This window comes from Uloborus diversus, chromosome 4 (genome assembly GCF_026930045.1).
Source record: "Uloborus diversus isolate 005 chromosome 4, Udiv.v.3.1, whole genome shotgun sequence".
In the NCBI taxonomy this organism is placed as follows: Eukaryota; Metazoa; Arthropoda; class Arachnida; order Araneae; family Uloboridae; genus Uloborus; species Uloborus diversus.
Window position 1 is genome coordinate 31,966,269 of NC_072734.1, and position 21,141 is coordinate 31,987,409.

A 21,141-nucleotide genomic window follows, 5' to 3' on the forward strand; every position below is an offset into this window, starting at 1 on the left:
ATTTTTTGAATTTATGTTAATCTGAGAATCAATGTGAAATCTTTTTTCCTTCCTGAAAAATGTCTTAAATTGTTATGCATCAAAAATAATTTATTTATTTTTTTAAAGCTTTAATTACTTTCTGCCTTGCTGCATTTGCATGTTCAAACTTATGCATACGACTTTTATTATAAGTTCTATGTTTACTCAAATGTCAAAAATGCACAAATGTTCCAAAAATTTACCCCTTTGTACATGTAGATATTTATTATAAATTTTTACATGCACAATTATAATTTTATATCTGATTTTTACTAATATTACTCTAAAATTCGTTTTTTAAGTTTTAGTGATTTCACTTTTACTAGCACAAACAAATGTATTGTCTATTTATTTTTAGATTGTCGCAATCGATGAAAATTTCATTGATGGAGAATTAAATTGGGTACTTCAGCAGTTAGTTGGTATACCCCTCTTTATACGTTTGAGAACCTTATTTGAAAACACGGATGAAACTCTTGATGAAGACATAGATAAAACTCTCACTGAGGACGTTTCAAGGCGTAAAGCCATATACATTCTAATTCTTTGGGCTTTGATGACAAAAAGAGAAAAACTAGCAGTATTGCTCTGGAGCCAATCAGATCAGCCCATTATAACTGCTCTTATGTCTTCATTATTGTTAAATAGGCTCAGCTTTTATGTTACTCAGGAAGAGGCTAAAGATAAAATTGTGAATCTGAGCAAGTAAGTTTTCTTTTAAATATTTGAAGTAAATAATTTAATTTTGGATCTTTTCACTAAAAGTTTCATTTATTATTTTGAAATAGAAAAAAGAAAAAAAAAGTACAAGCTGTTTTTTAGTAGGTCATAAACAGAAAATAAATGCGAACAAATTTTAAATATTACCACCTCAATACATATAAAACTTGAAAAATACGTGTTAAAACCCCAGACTCTGTTTTTTCAAATAGAAATTTTATAGCCTTGTTTATGCTATCAGTTTTACTATGTACTAGGTCAGTGAAATGAAGTTCATGTGGAGAGGATTATACCAATGTATTATATGCACAAATAACTTTTTACTTCACCATAATGGCAGATGGCACACCTGCTGTTGGTTTCATCATGTTTTGCTAAAACGATGTTCTGCTAAAAAGTTAAATTTTTATCATAAACAATGCATCACAGACCAACAGGTATATTCAGTAAGTTGTACAAAACTGCTGTATTACCTTAAGAAGAGTTTTCTAAAAATTACCAATCTGTTTGAAACAGACTACATATGGCAGAATATTTAAAAAAAAAAAAGGGTCAACAAACTTGATGCTAAGGGTGGAACTTCAATGCTACATTCTGAAATTAGATGAGGATATTGGGAAAAGTTCTGCAATGAGTTTTAGAGCTTTTTCTAAGTAGTCTCTTCAGTTTGTAAAATCTAGACACAAAAATTATGTTGAACTTAATGATCACAGCTGAATAAATGCAAATGAATAGTAAAGGTAAAATTTCCTGGATTACTGAAAATTTGTTGAAATTAGTCTATTTAAAGCCATAACATGAATCAATGTTGCAATTAGTGATATTTAAGTGCTTTTTAAAAAAAATAAATCACAAACTATAAAAATATGAATTAAGAATTAAAAATTTTATGACAAATTTCTGTCATAATTGATTTTTTTTAAAGAAATCCATTTGGATTTATATCAGTATTAGGTTTATCCTGTTAATGATTTTTTTAAACCAAATTACTTTGTTCATTCATTTTCAGGGAGTTTGCTACTATGGCTTTTAACGTGTTTGACTTGTGTTACAATGACTCTCCTTCCAAAGCATATAATAATCTTGATACAAGAAGTCATGAATGGTCCGGGCTTTCAATCATTGATGTAGCATCTCAAGCTAAAAATTTTGATTTTGTCTCACATCCATGCTGTCAGAAGTGGTTGACCAACAAATTTATGGGAAATATCAAGCTGCGTGAAATTAACTGGGGATTTGTGACTTTTCCTTCATATTTCAAGGTAAGAATTAAACTATTTGAGAAAAATTAAATGCTAAGTCTTTTTTTTTAATATACTTCTGCATTGTTTAATCATACCTGTTCACCACATTTTGTCACTAAGAAGTACACTGACCTCAAAATGTTAAGGTACAACCAGCTTTTTGTGTCTAATTTGCAAATGAATGAATGCAGAAACAGAAATTTTTTGGAGGATATGTGCATTAAGTAGTTTTTTATTGAATGCATCATAGATATTGTATAAGTGTATTGCAAAAATGTTTTATAGCAAAAAAAGCAATCTTTGCGGAAAAGTCCATTCTTGAAGAAAACAGAACATCACAGTGTTAAGCAGTAAAATGTCATAGAAACAATACAGAAATGGGTTCTAATAAGGAATGTGTCCTCCTCTAACTTAAATGCATTGGCGGCATCGATTTTCCATGCTGTTTATTAAGTTTTCAGACACTGGAAAAGGAAACGAAGACCAGACACAGAGTAAGCCTTGTTCCAGCTCATGTAACAACCTTGGAGAAGGATTTAAAGCAGCAAACTGTCTTCCAAGATAGTCCCAAAGATGTTCTATCGGATTCAGGTCCAGAGATTGTGCTGGCCCTTCGGGTTCATTCCAAACCCTTATCCTCAAGATACTCCTCATCAATCATAGCTTGGTGAAGTCGTGCATTACCATCTATCAGAATGAAATCATTACCAATAGCATCAGCATATAGGTGGACATATGGATCAACAATCTTATCCCGATATCTCAGACCAGTCAGAGTTCCTCCATGGAACACATGCAGGTCAGTGTGACCACCGAGCGAGATCCCTGCCCAAACCATGATTCCACCACCTCTATAATTGCGCCTTTCAACTGTGTTGGATTGATGGTACCTAGTGGGCTGTTCCCTCCAGATCAGTAGATGCCCTGAGTCACTCTCCAATGTAAATCTGGACTTGTCTGTAAACAGCACAGAAGTCCATTGCTGCTGGGTCCAGGAAACATGTTCTCTTGCTCAGCATAAGCTGATCCTTCGCTGCTGTGGGTTGAGGGGAACACAAACAACTGGTCGTCTTGCATAGAGACCTGCATTATGAAGATTATGAAGACAATTTCGCACTGTAGAAGCAGAGATTCTTCTTCCTGATGCTACAAAGTGGTCTGCAACAAGCTGCGGCACAGTAGTGGTTCTTCTCCTTCAGACTGAAAGAACTAGAAAACGGTCTTCTGCAGATGTTGTAGCTCTTGGTCAGCCTGGAACAGGTCTTCTGGACACAGAATCTTCGGATTGGTATTGATCCCAAAGTCGCTGAACAATACTACGAGACTCATCCATTTCCATCCATCAACTGCCCGCCACCTTAATGAATTGGGTAAACGACATCTCAGAGACATTTTCTAAACTCTATTGACTATTGTCACGAAACTGCCAACAACAGTTGAAAAGTAACACAATTTACACACAAAAGTACGAAAGCTTGATATTTGCATTTTTTTTTCACTCATAAAGATATAATTTTTTCTATAAAATGAAAGTGATAGATATGGTTTTTTCATAAATTCTTTTGAAGTTTGTCATTATCATTCATGCAAATTATGCATTTTATTGTTACTGCCTTTTTTTTTGTGGTGACTTCGAAAAACATATTGTACCTTAACTTTTTGAGGCCAGTGTAGTTAACCTTTAATAATATTAGTCAACACCAAAAATGCATCTAGCCCAAAAATAGCTATTGCCAAAGTATTTTGCCTCACTAAACACGAAAATCACCATAAAAAGTTGAGATTAGCTCTAGTTTTCAAGATACAGCACCAACTAGGATAGTGAATTCTCACTAATGTTCTGTTCCCCTGACAAATAGAACCTGCTCCCCTCTCCCCACGGGACTGACTGTCTTTTAAACTTCAACCCCTGGTTGGTATGAAAAATTTCACTATATAAAACCGAAATGGATTTCGAGAAATTTAAATTCTGGGAAAAGATTTAAATTCTGGGAACCCATTTCTGCTTCCACCCATGCTCATTCTGCTGAGGATAATAGAGAACTTCGTAAAATTTGTGAACAAAGATGGTTTTCCAATACCTTAGAGGGAAATTTCCAAGATGTATTGAAGCTAAGATTCAGGAGAGAATTTTTATTGGCCCTTCAAATACGCCCAATCATGAAAATCACTGCTTTTGAAGAAATATTTGCGAGGGAAGAAAAAAACACCCAGGAAGCCTTTAAGGGTTGTATTACAAGTATTTCTAAGCAGCAGAGAAGACCAGAACTGAAAACAGTTGGTCAAGCAATCCCTACAGAAGTCTTGTGGCTATTGATGAATGATGTGTCTCTGAAACTCTATTTTGTCCACCTTTTCTTTTGTTCTGTTGACATGGTTTAATAAAACAGGACCTATTTAATAACATTTTTTGCACAAGATTCCCCCCCTTTTAACATTACCTATATACTAATATGTGGTTGCTGTGTATCCATCTTCAGTGGGCTTTTATGTATCTTGAAAATGAGCTGATAAAAAAAATTCCTTACCACATTCCTTTTTCTCGACCCAAAATTAGTAGAAATTGACTATTTAAATACAGGATGCAGATAAAAGTTTTTTTTTTGTTGACTTGTGTTACCAACAAATTACAGTGATGCTAGAGCTGTTTCATTTCTGCTAAGGAAAATCACCATATGCTACTTGTTTCAAAATTAACTTTTTATTACATTTTGCATGGGAAATGCCACAAATGCTACCATTGTCTGCAGTCGTCATTACAGAATATTTTTTAACTCTGCTGTTTTTATTACTTAAGGTAATATAAAATGCTTCCATTTCAATTTTTTTTAGCATGCCATTAGATCTGAAGTTCCTCTCACCCAAGCATATTTTGTGACCTCATAATGTTAAACGGATCTTGTCTTCATGGTGTAGCGTCAAAGGGTATTTAGCACTAATTTTTTATTTGAGAAACTCTGCCAATTTCAATTAATAAAAAATCCTTTATCTTTGTGCTACCAAACCCAAGTGAACAGATTTTCATCAACATTTTCAAACTGCGTTATATACTACAGTTAGTAGGTCCATGTTTGTGATTTTCTTATCCTTATCTTGCTCTTTAGTGCTTACATTTTAATTTGCATATTAACTTCAATGATTTAAATGTGTACATTTTATTGATCTTCACTTAGTTTTCAAATTGCTTGAGACTTATACTGCACAAGTGAGCTATTATAGTTAGCATTCATATTTTTTTTAGCTGTGGTCAAAAGTGGTGGTTTTCTTCTAGAAGTTATGTTTTATTAGTCCCTAAAATATAAGTTTTTACATGATTTGTTTAAATTAGTAAAACTATAAGGGTCTACATAATGTATTGTTCAAAACATGAATACTTCTATAGACTTGGCAAACTCGGGCTCTGTGTTTATTTATTTCCTACTAATGAAATGTCTTATTTTCTGAAATATACTGTATTCTCAAGCATGGGCGTAGCCAGAGGGAGGCAACTACCTCTCCTCAGAGGAGAACCTTCAATCAAACCAAAAAAACGAAAAACTAAACCTGAAATTTTGAAATTTAGTTTTATGACTTTAGTTTCAAAACATTTCTGAAGGAAAGCCCCTTACCTGCCTCTATAACCTAGCCTGAAACGGGATCTTTGATACTTTAATTTCAAACCATATTTCAGGGGAGAGGGGAGAAGAACTGTTCTCCCTTGCGTAAAGTCGTCAATGATAGCTTTAAAAAAATGACTTTTAAAATGGCTGATGGTAATTTTAAACCAAAAACCACCATCTTGTTGGGCCTTTGCATCTCCCTAACATGAATCCTGGCTATGCCCGTGAACACAAAGTTATGTTTTGTATGCAAAATATTTCCGATTGTTTAACTAAATTATGGCACTTTTGTAATGTTAGTAAGTCCTTAAACTTTTTGTTTTTTATATATCTTACGGTTACTCTGAGGTGATGACATAGTGTTTACAAATGTAGTGCTTATCACTTAAGTCCTGTTTAAAAATTTTTTGAACATCTCAGTGATAAAAATGAATTACAAATTATGTAGTCTCCTAAATCATCCATCTTTAGTAAATGCTTTTTGTTGCTCTTCCTTAATGCTAAGTCAATTTGTATTATTATTTGTTGAAACCTACTGTAATATTATTCCAGATTTATGTATGTATCAACTGATGTAAAAATTCAATTGCCATATTTTTGATGCAAATTTTATCACCCTTCTTGGCCTTCTTACATTAAAAATGCTGATTAATGTTTTCTAGGTTCTTTTTTGTGCTTTCTTCATCTTTCCAATGTTCTGGTGGGTGAGATTCAAAGAAAAAAGTGATGATACTGATAGAGATGGTTTGTTTCACATAATAATTTTTGAGTAGATTTTCATTCTTCAAGCTTAAACTTAGAAATTCATCTATTTTTTCTTTTTAAATTTAGACTACAACGTTGATGAGACATATCATTCACCAGAAGAGCAACAACTCATTACAGTGTAAATATACACATATCTATATTTTGTTCATTAATTAGTTTCTACATGTCATTCAGTAAGAAAATTTAAAGTACATTTCTGAATTATATATTGATGATACATTTCATTTTGCCTTATTTTAACTAAGTGCTTAGTTTAAAAATGTTTCTTTTACTGGGGTTGTATTACAAATAGTTAACCATATTTAAAATGTCTGTTTAAATCAATTGTTATTTTTTAAATCGGGTTTTAGTTCAAAAACTTCACTTTTAAGATTTGGATTTTTTTTTTTTTTTTTTTTTTGACATTTGATTTTTATTTACATAACATTTTTGAATTTGTTCATTTTCCTCTACTTTTTTGTATTTATGCTGCTCTATTCCTGTGCATATTAAATTTGATTTGAATCATAAACATTTGCATTTTAAAAACAATGTGTATTATAATAGTTTTTTGGTGAAGTATTACTTGAAATGAGGCAGTTAGAAGCAGTGGGATTTAAAGTTAACTTTTCAAAGTTTTGAGTGAAATACATGCAAAACATCCAACTCCCTCAGGTTTTCATTAAAAAATTGAGTTTCTCCTACCATTTCTTCTAGTTGTCTCTGAATTATATTAGTTTTGGCACTACTCCTCTTTGCTTCTGTGTTTTGAATATGTTTTTTTTTAAATATCAGTCTCAAATCTAATTATATTTACAAATGAAAATTAATAACTAAAATTCCCAAAATCTCTTTTAAAAAATCCGATTAAAGTGTGAAAAAAATCTGAGTAATCCAAATTTTTTTTCTTTTTTGAAAATTATGATCTATTCACACCCTGATTGAAGAACCCAGATGTCACCATCTAGTGGAAAAAGATTATTTCAATCAACGCTTCCATTGGTTTCATGATCTTGACCTAGCGATCCATGGATGAAATTCCGTTTGCTATTCCATAGATGCAATGTTATTTTAACGTCCATTAGAGTGCCCAAACTGCTCCTTTCAATATAAAGTTCAAAATTAAGTTTCAACTTATTTGTAATTCAAAACTACTATATAGCATTTTTATGTTTCTAAAGGTAAAATATTTCCATGAAAAGTACAGTAAACGCTTGTCCATCCACACAGTCACTGCAAAACAGTCACTGTACAGCCAATCGTCAAAACAAATTTTTCTTTTTTGGTGATTGACTGCTGAGAAATATACCCATTTTAACTTTTCAAGTGAAAATTTATTTTTAGACAATTATATTTATTGCTCACCCCTCCTGTCTAATGACTTCAAACCTTCCAAGGTCACTGAAATCCAACTAGTTGAAACCTGAATTTTACTTTTGTGCCTTAACAAGTAACTAGACCAGCTTTGCATGTGAAACTTCCTCTCCCTTCCTCTATGAGCTTTTAGAGTAACCTAATTTGAACTGTTTTAGTTAATGTGTTTATACAATTTGCACACTTATATGTGCTATTTGTTTGCAATAATAAACAATCCTTGGTTAGCTTTTGTGTACACTTTTATTATTTTTATCCATAGTTTAAATGATTGCAGTGGTTATTGTTTTTTAAGCTATTGCATACACTGTATTGTCTTAAATCAATTTGTAGATTATCCCCAGAATTCGCTTATCTGTGGTTACCATGCCACCCTATATCTTGGATTATTGGGATTTCACTGTTGTTTGATGATGAAAGGGAGAAATTATTAACCATGCACTATTGATAGACAGTGTGAGTTGGGCTTTTTGAAAAGAAATAGTTGTAAAAAAACAAAGTAGAAGCAAATCATGATTTCTAAATTAAAATTAACTGGTTGCAGTTATAGTCAGGGGAATCCTAAACTGACAGCATCTTTCTTAAGGCTGTGATTAGGATCTGTGTAGCCTTCACAATGCTGCCAGGTTAGTTTTGCCCCTACTCAGTGATGGAGATAAATCTTGAAAATGAGATATACTTTTTCCTGATTGATCATCTTTATTGCCAAAAATAACTAAGAAGAAGGGGATTTTTTAATTGTAAGATGTAGTTGACGTTGTCAATTCAGCCATGTCAAAGTAGAAATTTTCTTTAATCCATCGTCCCAATAAATGTTTTGGAATAAACTTTACTTTCAATTGCATCATCAGTTCAACAAATTTAAGGTTGCTGTCTGGACAATGCTCACAACACAGACTTTGAAAATGGGTTATGTGAAGGTGCATCCCAACAAAACATAAATGTGAAAAAGAAGCCAAGTTCGGTTGAAATGAGGTGCAGGCAAGGCGGTGTCACCGACAAAAAAAGTTCAGATCTAAACAGTTACCAAGTTCCATAGCAGTTCCTCATAGCAATTGGATTTTCCCATGTTCTTCACTTCATTTAGAAAACAATTTTTTACTTGCTTTGATAATGGATTTTAGACTTGCGGCAAGTTTTAGTCATCACTATGTTTTTTATTTATTTTTTTTTCAAACTTGCCAAGTTTTAAATCCAATATCAAAGAAAGTAAAAAATTGTTTTCTAAATGAAGTGAAGAACATGGGAAAATCCAACTTCCATGAGGAACTGCTATGGAACTTGGTAACTGTTTAGATCTGAATTTTTTTTGTCGGTGACACCGTCTTTCCCGCACCTCAATTCAATCGAACTTGGCTTCTTTTTCACATTTATGTTTTGTTTGGGATATCATTACTTTTTGAAAAGCTAAATCAAAGGTTATGTTCTAATTTAGACAGTTATAAATGCAAAAGCGTACATTAAAAACATATGATTTCTTTTTTTCCCTGCTGTTACGGTGCACTGGTTTGCGGTTCCTTTTTATTAGAAGTTATGAAAATATTTTGATAACTGGGGACTTGGCGCGATCTCCAGTTTTGGGCAATAATCATCTATTTTCCCATTTATCAGCAAGGCCAACGTACATTAGCTCTTGGTCTTTGGCTTCCTCAATTTTGTCGGCAATTAGGAAAATTGCTAAGACTCATCTCAAAATCTGTCTGAAGTTTCTTTATTGTTCGGGGGGATTATCATAACGTAAATCGTAAAATATGCAGAATTTACGAAAATATTTCTCAATTGTTGAAATCATTGCTGCCATTTTTGCTCCTCCTGTAAAATTTTGCATTTAATGGAGATCTAAAATTTTATAAAATTTTAAAGCTGGTTATTTTTGATTTTAAAGGCTTAGCTCTAGATATGCGAAATTCATTATTTGATGGATCATTTTAGCGGAACTTAGAGTATTGTTTCAAGCCCCATTTTGATTAGAAATTAAATTGTTAATTTAAAACTTCACAACAACCTTGTTTTGACAACGTTTGACGAGCCCATTTGTTTTGATTTATTTGGCGAAATATTTTGCAATTGCGCGGGGAAGTGATTAATGCCGTGATGCTCATAAAAAATAGCGTAGTTTTTTGCTATTTTAACCCGTTCGCACCCAGCGTCACGCGGACGCTACGCAACAATTCCTCTCTTATCAGTCCAGCGGCACGTATCCGCTACGCGTTCTGATCGACGTTGACGTCCCAGCGTCACATATACGCTTTCTCGAAATGGAACGATTGAATTGAATATTTAAACGATAATAGATGGCGCTAAATGGCTATAACTTTGATCATATTCGAGTCACATGGTATTTGACCTTCATGTACACGCTTTGGTTTCTTATTTGGACCTCTCAATAGGATAGATTTTTTTTTATGTAAACAACAGTGAATCACTGCTCTGCGCATACGATTTATGAGGTCTCAATTGCTCTTGTTTATATCTTTGCTTCTCTTTTTTTGTTGCGAGTAATTGAAAGAGATATACATCTAGCTGAATAAATTATGGGGGAGGGGGAGGAAGGTTAAAATATTTTTGCGTATGTGTTCCAGACTTTTGGGATTCCCCGTTCGATGAGAGTACAGGAATGATTTCAAGCGGCACTGAAGTTTATGATTATTTTTGAATCCTTTCTGATATTGTTCTTCTTTATTTATTCTTTTTTATTTGGAGACTGGAACATTGCAATAAAAATGGTTAGCGAAGTGAGTGAAAGGGAATGTTTTCGAGAGAATTATGAAGCAATTTTGAGACTTGCTGCGTGGGAATTTAACTAGTTTAAATTCGTTGACCTAAGTTGTTTTAATTAAAATTACATAAGGAACATATTTTTTGCTACATTTCTTTTTCTTTGATTGCACACTCACGATGTCTAACTCTAACTTTGTTTTTGTGCACATATTATTTATCTTTGTGCACATAGTTAAAGTTTTAGTATTCTACTTGTTTCACTCCCTTCTAATAATGTAATAGTCTTTATATTAATAATTAGTAATCAGTAGTACATTGTTTAAGCAAATTTAAAAATTTCAAGTCATTATTTTGAAATGCTGATTTTATATGAATATTTTTGTTCAGTTAGGCTTAACTGCTGTAAATGCTCGGGCCGATGGCGGCGTTCCATTTCGGAACGTTCGGTCCCGTAGCAGCGCTTCGTTTTCCATGCGCTGGTCCTCAAGGGGTTAATGTAGTTTTTTGACTTTTTAGATTTTTCCCTTTATGTATGCATGAAAATGTATCTTTATGCCGAATTTCAAGTATGTAAGACATTTGGAAGTTCGTAAACATTTTGATGAGTGAGTGAGTGAGTGAGTCAGTGTAAAAAATGACACTTTTCAGATAGTAATAATTCCATAACTATAAGAGGTACATTCATGAAATTTAGGATTATAGGTCTGCTAGGCAGCGCTATTAGACATACAAAATTTCAAGCACGTAGATTTAATAGTTTTTGAGAAATGAGGGAGTCAAAAGTAGCTTGAAATAGTTCGTGTAAGATACACACTGGCAGATGTGTCGCCTGATTTCCAAACTTGGCTGACACACTGCCATGTGTCTAAATTTTGTCATTAAATGTATCATTTTAAAGTTAGATTTAATTTATATGCAGTATTTACTATTTTGTATTTTCAGTTCTAGTTATCGATTATTTTATTTGTTTCTTGATGCTCTTTTTAAATATTTTGTAGCTCATAAAACTTACTTCAGTATTTTGAACTGCGACTAAAAAACATGAAACATTTTCCATATTTCAGTTATAGTGATCTTCCATTATAGCGACCAGTTTTGTTTGGACATCAGGGGTCGTTGTAATGAACATCAACTGTATATTTTTTTCAAAATCATAATTTAGGAGTTACTGTTTGACTACTCACGAGATGAAAAGGTGAACATCCAGTTTACAGCCAGAAATGAGCACATCTTAGTCGTCTTCATAAAAATACCTTAAAAATCATTTATTTTTTTCAGAGACTATCTTTAAAATTGAAAGTATTGACATGTAGTGGAATTAGAATGGGAAGGAACAGAGTTATAAATACCCCCCCCCTAATGCTAATGAAACACTACAGCAATTGTATTTACTTATATATATTTCTTGTCTATTTATGTGTTTATAAGTGAAACTCTTTCCAACATAACTAATTTCTTGCTACACGACTGTTGTGAAATGGCCCTATATAGTTAGAAATGTGCCTGAAAAAAGCCATATTAAGGCCTTATTTTTTAATCTGCTGGAAAAGTAAGAACCCTGTGATTCGTTAAATAGGGGTTTTTGCTTTCACTTTAGTGGGGGGAAAATAAAAATTCGTTGAATTGCCAAATTTGTTAAATAGAGGTTCATTAAATCGGGATTCGACTGTATTTAAAATTCAGTTCTACATCACATTTAGCTATTTTAGCCTTTTTTCCATACATACATTTTGACTGGACTACATAAAGTATTCCTTGATTTAAAATATTTTTATCTCTAAGCTATCAAAAATGCATGGAGTATTTTCTTTCTTTTCAATTTTTAAAGCATTGTAACCAAAAGTATGGGACATGTATGGGTATGCTTTGTTCTACAAACAACTCTAACATTAATTATTTTTTTTAGTTCTTCTAATGAGGAAACGACTACATCACCCATAGCTAAATATCGTTATCCACCGATACGGCTGATGATCTACTGGATGTGGAGTGCACCTATAACAAGATTTTACGTTTCAAATGTAATTGGAATTATTTTTCAATATAATTTGAGTAAAATTTGGTTTCTTCATTTTGTTTAATTGAATAAATACCAAAACAGATATGTTATAAACAAAAAACATTATATGTTTAATTACTTATTTGTTTGGGTAGTAAAGAGTCTTTCAATAAGAGCTAGTAGATGTTGAAATGGAATAAAACAAGATGTGTGTGAGGTATTAACGAAACTCTTTTCAAAAAAGTACTGAGCAAAGACACTGCTAGTCCAAAATTCACACCAAACAGCCATTCATTGTTGCCTGATAAACTTGGCGTTGGTTGGTGTAATCCCATAGACCAGCGTTTCTTAATTTCTTTGATTAGTGGAATCCTTTTCAATGCTCACTTTTTTTGTGGAACCCCTGGTGTTTCAATAGTTTGCAGTAGCGCAGCCAGTATTCTGTTTTGGAGAATGGCCAGGTTCTTAACTCAAATAGACAATCACATTAACTATTTGTCATTAAATTGCTAATTAAATACACATAATTATAGATCATTTTAATTATTGATGATTGCTAATTATTATTTCTTATTGTAAAATACCAGTACACTCCTATTTGTAATTCTGAGAAATAATCAGAATTTTTAAAATAACCTCAGAATTTATGCATGAGTTATATGATTAAAATATCTTCTTAATCAGGAAAAGAAATGCTGATGTGCTTTACCTACAAAAGTGTTAATAATTCACTTAAATTTATGTATAAAAAGTTTTTAAACCTTAAAAAATTAATTTTTTTAAAAATATCTCTTATTTTTTAACATTTTTTAAATTTATTTACAAATTAGAGTTTTTGATGTCACTGTGTGTTCTCTCATACAGCTCTAGAGTCACTGTGTATATAAGGGCCTTAGACAGAACTAAATCATTTAGACCCTCGTGACCCCTCCTTAAATTGTCTTTTCAACTGCTGCTATATAGGTACTTTTCCTTTTCACTGCAGAATCCCCCCGTACCTGCCACTATTTGTGGTTTAACCAGTTGGATGGAACCCTGAAAACAGCTCTGATTTTTTGAACCAGACCAGTAAGCGAGCAATCCCTGGTTCAGCATCCCCAGAGGTATTGTTTCACTTAGAGCACATTGTGACCACGAGAATATTTAACGTCCCTTAGTCACCATTAATGAAGACCGCCTTACTGATCAAGCCACCATAGCCTTGCCGTAAATACTGGGAGAGTGGCTAGTATCAAGGGCAAAATATTTTAAATTGATGTAAAAAATCGTGATTTATGGCAATATTTGGTAATGTTGTAGGAGAGAGATTTGGGATGCTTTCCCGAAATTTGTTCAACATTGATCCGAAACTTTTTCAAAATTGAAGATTTTAAAACCCAATTTTATGTTATCCTTAAAGACATTAGCTGAAAAATAACCGTTTGGGGATTGATCTCGAAACAATTTCGAAGTTAAATCCTTAAAGGAACCATTTTATGTTATTTTTGATAGTCAAAAATTTGCATTATTTCAAGCGAGAAATAAAATTGTTCCCATTGTGGCTATCCCAAATAGGTAATAATGCTTAGATTAGATGCGAAAGTGACAGTAAATGTATTTTTGAAAAGGGGTTATTTTTGTCGATTTTTTAAGTGATATAATTGAAAGGTGTGAAAAGAAAATATACAAATCTCATGGAACCTGTGAGAGAGCTCCGTGGAATCCTGGGGTTTTGCGGAACACAATTTAAGAAACACTGCCATAGACCACTGTGAAAGGTCACTGTATCTTCCGTAAAATGGCTGCAATGCTTGCACAAATGAACTCTCAATTTGATAATTAAGTTTTATCCTTTGGATGTACTGCTCAATAGTGTAACTTGTCACGGAGATATGGCATCAGTGATCGAATAATAAACAGCAGATTGAACAGACGTCACCAAAACAGCGTAGCCGCTACAGGCCGCTAAAATCTACCTGTACCAACTGGAAGATTTTTTATTCTTAAGCATAAAACTAGTCTAAACAATAATTTTGGGTATCATGCTGTCATATTTGCCTTTTTATCAGCAAAATAAAATTTATCAAACTGCCTGCCATAAAACTTAAAGTATTTTTAAAAAAAATTAAATTCTGCTTGAATGTTGCTGCTCTTATGCAGTGAAATAATAAAGAAATTATTTTCCTATCATTTTTGAAAAGAAAATGTAACTTTCCCCTGCAAAGTCAAATGAGGTTTTGAAAATAAGTACATTACAGTTAATTTCTTTATTTGATTTAAGCGTGATTTTTTAAAATTATTTTTCTAAAAGGTGAACTAGCTGCATGCAACTTCTTTAGCACACTGTTTTATTGTAGCATAATCACTAAAAATACACTTCAATTACCTTTTCAGAAAGCAATATTTGGTTGGTTCGTCCACACGTTGATTATTTTGACTGTTTACAAATTTACCTCAACATTTTCTATTTTCTTCGGTTGGTTTTACATGAGTCCTTTTTAAGTTCTGAAAAAAAAAGAAACAATATTTTAATCTCTATCATGATGTATTTATGCACAGTAATTGACAAAAGAACTGCATCACTTGCAAAAATTCATGTTTTTAAGAATTTTTTGAGAAATAAGAGAAAAATTATTCTGTAACTTTTGTCACGTATAAAAGGTATGCTGCAGCTGATCTGTTTCAGTAAATATTAAATCACCCATGCATTTAGGTGACCAGCAACAAATTGATGAAACCAAAAATGTTTTTTGATCATCCTTCTAAGAAATAGCTCCGAATGTTGTAAATAGCTAATGATAGCTCTACTAGTGATAACTATAAATTTGAGCAATTAGAAAGTTTACTAGTTTACTTATTATGTACAGTAAGTTTATACATTTTCCGGAAAGTATCACTTATATCCAGGAAGATATAAGTATTTCATTCAAAAATATCAATTTTGTTCATGATTTTTGGTCCACAACGCAATTTATTTAAAAGTGCCCTTTTAATTGAATTAAAGTGCCTTTTTTTCTGGAAGCATCCTGCTCCTATTTTGGTCTGGGGGAAACACTATTTATGTAAACTAAGCCACCCAGCTTGAAAGTAGCTGGGATATTGAAGCACTTACATTTTTACGATGAACAAATATTCTTTACAGATTGTATTAAAAGCTTCAACTATCTGATGTCAATCTTCCCTTAGGTTATAACCAGCGCCATCATTTCAGATTTTCCAGGAGAGTGTGAGGGGGGGGGGGAGTCAAAAAATACATATTGCCGTGGACAGTTTAAATGAAGTATCTGCAAAAATGAATTCTTGAGATACTTGAAGAAATGTGTTTTTTATTCCCCACAAACTATAGTAAAATGTTGGAACTTGACGTTCTTTTCATGTCTTATTTTCAGCGTAAACCAAATACGCAAGTTTATACAGCTCAAGTAAAATAGATGAAAAAAAAATTCAAAAGCTGAAATGTTTGGAGATACTGCTGTTTGCCTTCCCAGGGCAGTATACTCATTGTGTATTACTTCAAAAACATTAAAACCCATGTCCACATGTATGCAAATGCATTAATTTCACGAAGCTAGGTGTTACAATTACCCCCTTCTGACTTTCTTAACTGACTGGCCTAGTAAAAACTTCAAATAATAAACTTTATTATTCAAGTGATCCCATTTTATATATATTCATAGAATTTCACATGCTGTTCAAAGTGTTTAAGTTATTGTACAAAATTGAGCATAAACATATATGCTTTGTATAAGCCTATAATGTGTTTATGCTTATGCTTATAGCCTATTCAAATCTCAGGCTAACCTGGAAATAAGGAAAAATTACTACTTTTGTAGGGTTATGGGCGCTTGGAACAGCTTATGGGAAGAGGCAAGGGCTTTAAGAGCAGTAGCATAACTTCAAATATTCAGGCCCCCAGCAAAATCTGATTTTGGGCCCCCTACTAAAAATCGTATAAATCTACATTCAGGATTGCCCACCCCCCCTAAGAGCAAGGGCGTACCCCTAAATATCGTGAAGACTCCCCCCAAAAGCAATAATCCATCCCTCCCCCCCAAAAAAAGTGTTGGAATAAGGAAGGCTCGGGGTACTTTGTCATAAAGTTTTTGAAAGTGAAGTTTAAAAAACACAATTGTAAACCATTTTTGGTAACGCAGTGAAAAGGGGTCAGTAACCCTCTTCCTGCAATATTTTGGTATTGCAGTTCGAGAAACGCAATTTTAAAAGACCTTCGATGATTTTAAAACAACGGTTTGCCGGGGGCTATCCCCAGAAATTTTTCAAAATTGAACTTCTAAAAATGGAATATGCCACCTTTGACGTTAGGTGAAAGGATAAGTTTAAGAACTCGGCCCCAGGGTTTTCGAATTTCTACAATAGTGACTTTTAATGTTCTTCAGTGATGTTAGGAGTATGGAAGGTTCGGGAGCCTTATCTGTAATTCCGTAAGCTTTTACACACGTAATTGTGAGTTCTCTTTGGGGGAAGGTACAGGGACTGTTTCAAAAATCTCTCGATCTTGAAGTTCCAAAAACGTAATTTTAGACACCTTTGTTTATGAAAAGGAGAGGGGGGGGAGGTTCCGCGAGATCCACCCCAGAAGTTTTTCGAAATGAAACTCTTAAAAACGTAATTGTAGGCCACTTTTGATGACGCTACAAGAAGGGATTGAATTGGGAACTCTGCAATAGAATTTTCAGAATTGAAATTCCAAAAACGCAATTTTAAGCGAATGTTGGTGATATTAAGAACGAAAGCAAGTTTTGGGGACCGTCTTTGAAAATGTTTCAAAACTGAAGTTTTAAAATCGCGATTGTAAAGCTATCCTTAAACTGCCTTTATGGAACTTCAATTTCGAAAAATTCTGGTCTGGGGCAAGTTCAAAAGGGGTCCACAAATGCATTTTTAGAATGTTATGTAAGGGAAAGGGGGTCGAAGATGAAACTTCCGGAAATGTTTTGATGTTGAAATTCCCAAAACACAATTCTAGATGATCTTCGGTAATTTTAAAGGACTCGGGGTGCAGGTGGTCTACAGAGGGCAATATATGATACTTTTTGCACCGAGCCAAGGTTTGATTTTCACGCTCTGCTATTTGAGGTCCCCAAATGGCTAAAATTGTTTTAGCAAATGGCAAAAACTGTAATGTTTGGTTAGAAGAGAGCCCCGAAAATCGTTAGTCCTAGGGTGCCCTTGGTCAATAGGTTCTGGGGCTCTAGGGGGCCTAGTACCAATATAAGCATTTGAAACCAAGTTTGATTTACAGAGAAATTTCACAAAATTGAAAACAAAGCTCAAAAACTTTCAGGCCCCTTCTGACTCTGCCCCGGCCCCTCCCACAATCCAGGTCTAACCCAAAAACTTCTCTTGATTGTCTTTTTCCGAGCTCCGGCACAATCAGGACTTTTTCCTTCTTTTCCTTTTCTTTCAGCGATTTTCCCCTTCTCTCCATGGCATTTGGCCTAGGGAAGGCAATATTACTAAGCCAAGAGCCAAGTTTGGTTTTCACGCATGGAAGTTTGGCCATGGGCCCTCTTCTCTCTACTCAGGGCCTGTTTACTGAGGCCATGGCAAAGCTCCTACTATTTGGGGGCCGCAAATGGCTGAAACTGTTTTAGCAAATGGAAAAAATTGTAATGTTTATCTGCAAGAGCGCCCTGAAAAAGTGTTTTGCCTAGGGCCCCAATGTCATAATTGGAGGCCCTTGGTCAACATGTTCAGGTGCTCTAGGGGACCCCAGAAAAAAATATAAGCATTTAAAACTAAGTTTGATTTACGGAAAAATTTTATAAAATTGAATGAAAGCAAAGCTAAAAAATTTTCGGACCCCTTCTGACTCTGCCCCCCCCCCCCGCGTTGCGGGTCTTGCGGTACATAGTTACGCCACTGTTTAAAAGATAGCTTTAAGAGGGCCATTGATCTTCTTTGGGGTCTAATAAACTGACTGAGACCAGCCTAGCTGGGCCCAGAGCCTGTTGCTGGTCATCATATTTGTATGTATTAATTGCACTTTTGTGTAAATGATTTCTTTGAAATACAAATATGGGTTGAATTGTCTCTCAGTGCTGCAGAGCAGTTTTACTTTTGCATGTTTAATTGAGCCATGTCAGGGAAAAAAGTCATATGGGATAATAACTTAAATTCCCGTAACTATTTTACTTAAATTTGTTGGTTAAATATATTTTGATACAAATTTTTATTTCCTAAACTTACTTTCTTCCTTCTTGCAGATGTTTTATTTTTTGTTCCTGATGGCTTTTAGTGCTGCAGTGATGTGGCCTTCTTGTGGAAATTTATATTTAGATATTACCATCTGTGCATGGACACTTTTAATTGCTGTTGATACAAGCTACAGAATCTATGCTTCACATAAGGTAACTGGAAAAAAAGAGACATGTATATTCGTCCTTAATAATTTAATATACTTACCATTAATGGTAACACTTAGTTTCAGTTTCAAATATATGTGATGGAAGGTTCAGGAATAAATAAAAAATATATTTTTATGTTAAATAAAAGGGTATTTGTTTGAAAACTGTAAAGTTATATAAATAAATGATAGGGTGAAAGTTTTTTTTGTCTTTGGACAGATCTCCATTAAAAAAAAAAAAAACTTAGGTGCGGAACTAGCGAAACAAAATAAAAGTTAAAAAGTTATAAATAATCTGTGAATAAGGGAAATCTGGGAAAATGTTAGACAAACTAGCTGTTTATTGACTTTGTGCTGTACAGTCTTTTTAAACAAAAACTGTTACTGTTTACTCAATGTTGAAAAAGAAATTATTCTTGAATAAAGTGAGATAATTTGTTGTGATTTTAGTTTTCAAGCAATCATCATGATTCTTCATTGTGTTTATCGATGTTTTCAATTTGGAACACTTTTTGAAGACAAAAAGATTTCCTTTTGATGTATAAAGTCCCACATTCAATCCTTTATTTACTTAAAAACTAAATTTGAGACACGCCCAGTTTTATTTTTAAAATTTTCTGTCTTGAGAGTTTTTGCAACTTTGACCCCTGGATGAATTTAATGAACGCTCATATAAATAATAATTTTAAGCACTAAATAAAGGTTTATTTAGAATTGAAATGCTGATAAGTAATGTCTTTACAGTACTTCTTGCTAATGTTGCTTATATCATGTATAAGTCTATTTAGTCTGACAAACTAAATGCTATTAAATTCTAACTGAGAGAACATGAAAATAACTTCAGACAGGGTTCGTATGCTCCTTCAAAACTCCTCCAATACTCCTTCATTCAGGAAATTTTCCTAAAGGGCCCTTCAAACTCCTTCATTTTGGTTTTATCTCCTTCAAAACTCCTTCTTTTTTGTTCAAGGTTACATAGTTTTTCTCTATGACAGCGACTTAAAATACTTCAATCGGCAACTTAACATTGTCACTAGGGCAAAGGTATATTTACGATTTTGATGTAGTAATTTCGTATATTTATTTTTTTCATAAAGATGTGATTTACAAATAGAGCATAGAAGTCATAAAAGTTGAAGGTGAAAATATTATTAGATGACTAAGACATTTCATAAGTGAAGTAAAACATGCTTAAATGGTGCTTAGCTATTTTTTCAAGTTTTATAACTATTGCTTTTCCCTCCACCTCACTCTCAGCAGCAAAATTTAGTTTGTCTAATTATTATTTAAATATTTAAAAATACATAAGTACTGTTTGACCATGGATTGTATGTAATTCGGCAATCTGCTAAGTAAAGACGATTCTATCTGAATGAATCTATCAGGGGAGAAGGGAAAATAATGATGGGATTTCGATGCACGCGTTTTATAATGTCACTAGTTCCTTATTCATTTATTGCATTCTCAAAAATAAAATAAATGGAAATAAAAATAGTTACCATGGAAACAACAAAAAGAAAATACAATATTTTCATTTTGTTCACGAACGAAAAAGCAAAATGGTAAGCTCAAAACTTTGTTGTGAATAAATAAATCAATTAATTTTTTCCGTGAGAATATAGATCAAATATACTTTAGATTTAAAAAATGTTGCTGTGAGCAAATTTTCATTTTTACAAAACTAAGGCTAAATAATAGAGAGGCAAAACATCTGAAACAAACCAACTAACACCCCCATAAAGTAATAGACACGTCCATTTCCGCGTATAAACCGGATATTAGCCTTTCCATGTAATCGATGGTCAAACAGTAGATGTATTATATTAAGCAATTGTGTTAAAGAAAACAATTGTTTAGTAAATCGCAGTTCTGACAATGTAAAAAGGGTCATCCATGTTTGATGTCATAACTTGAGGAGGAGCTGGGTTCATGAAATTGTGACAAGGGTAAGAGAAAGAGTGATAAAAAGTGACATCACAGAGTTGTTACAACACTATGTTATGACAGGTTACTAGGAGTAGTAAGGTGAAGTGTGACATTTTGTGACAAGGGGGGGGGGTCAAATACGACGAATGAAGTGCGACATCATTTAATGACACTCCATTAGCACTCCTTCAAAATCTCATTTTATTCCTTCAAAACTCCTCCAAAAATCCTTCATTTTATTTCTGAAACTGAGTACAAACCCTGTTCAGAAATCATTGCTTAATGTTCTTTCATCGCTCCATCACTCAGCTTTCTTCAGCAATAAAAGATTGCTATTTTATTGATTAATTAATTTATTACTATTGTGGGAGGACACATAGACTTCCACGTTAACTGAGTAATCATTTATTAGGTGCTTATCTACAAATGGTTCTTCAACGATGA

The 21,141-nt window shown here is 33.3% G+C and overlaps 1 protein-coding gene across 1 annotated transcript in view; it reads left to right on the forward strand.

Annotated features, from left to right (window-relative positions):
* Window positions 1-633: 633 nt before the first annotated feature.
* Window positions 634-21,141, forward strand: part of LOC129220012 (protein ced-11-like) — a 41,749-nt gene continuing 21,241 nt past the window's right edge. The window contains exons 1-6 of the mRNA XM_054854340.1: window positions 634-726; window positions 1,751-2,003; window positions 6,247-6,328; window positions 6,416-6,470; window positions 12,333-12,447; window positions 18,632-18,775. Coding sequence (XP_054710315.1) covers window positions 647-726; window positions 1,751-2,003; window positions 6,247-6,328; window positions 6,416-6,470; window positions 12,333-12,447; window positions 18,632-18,775 — 729 coding nt within the window. The 5' untranslated portion in view covers window positions 634-646. The remainder of the gene's footprint in view (window positions 727-1,750; window positions 2,004-6,246; window positions 6,329-6,415; window positions 6,471-12,332; window positions 12,448-18,631; window positions 18,776-21,141) is intronic.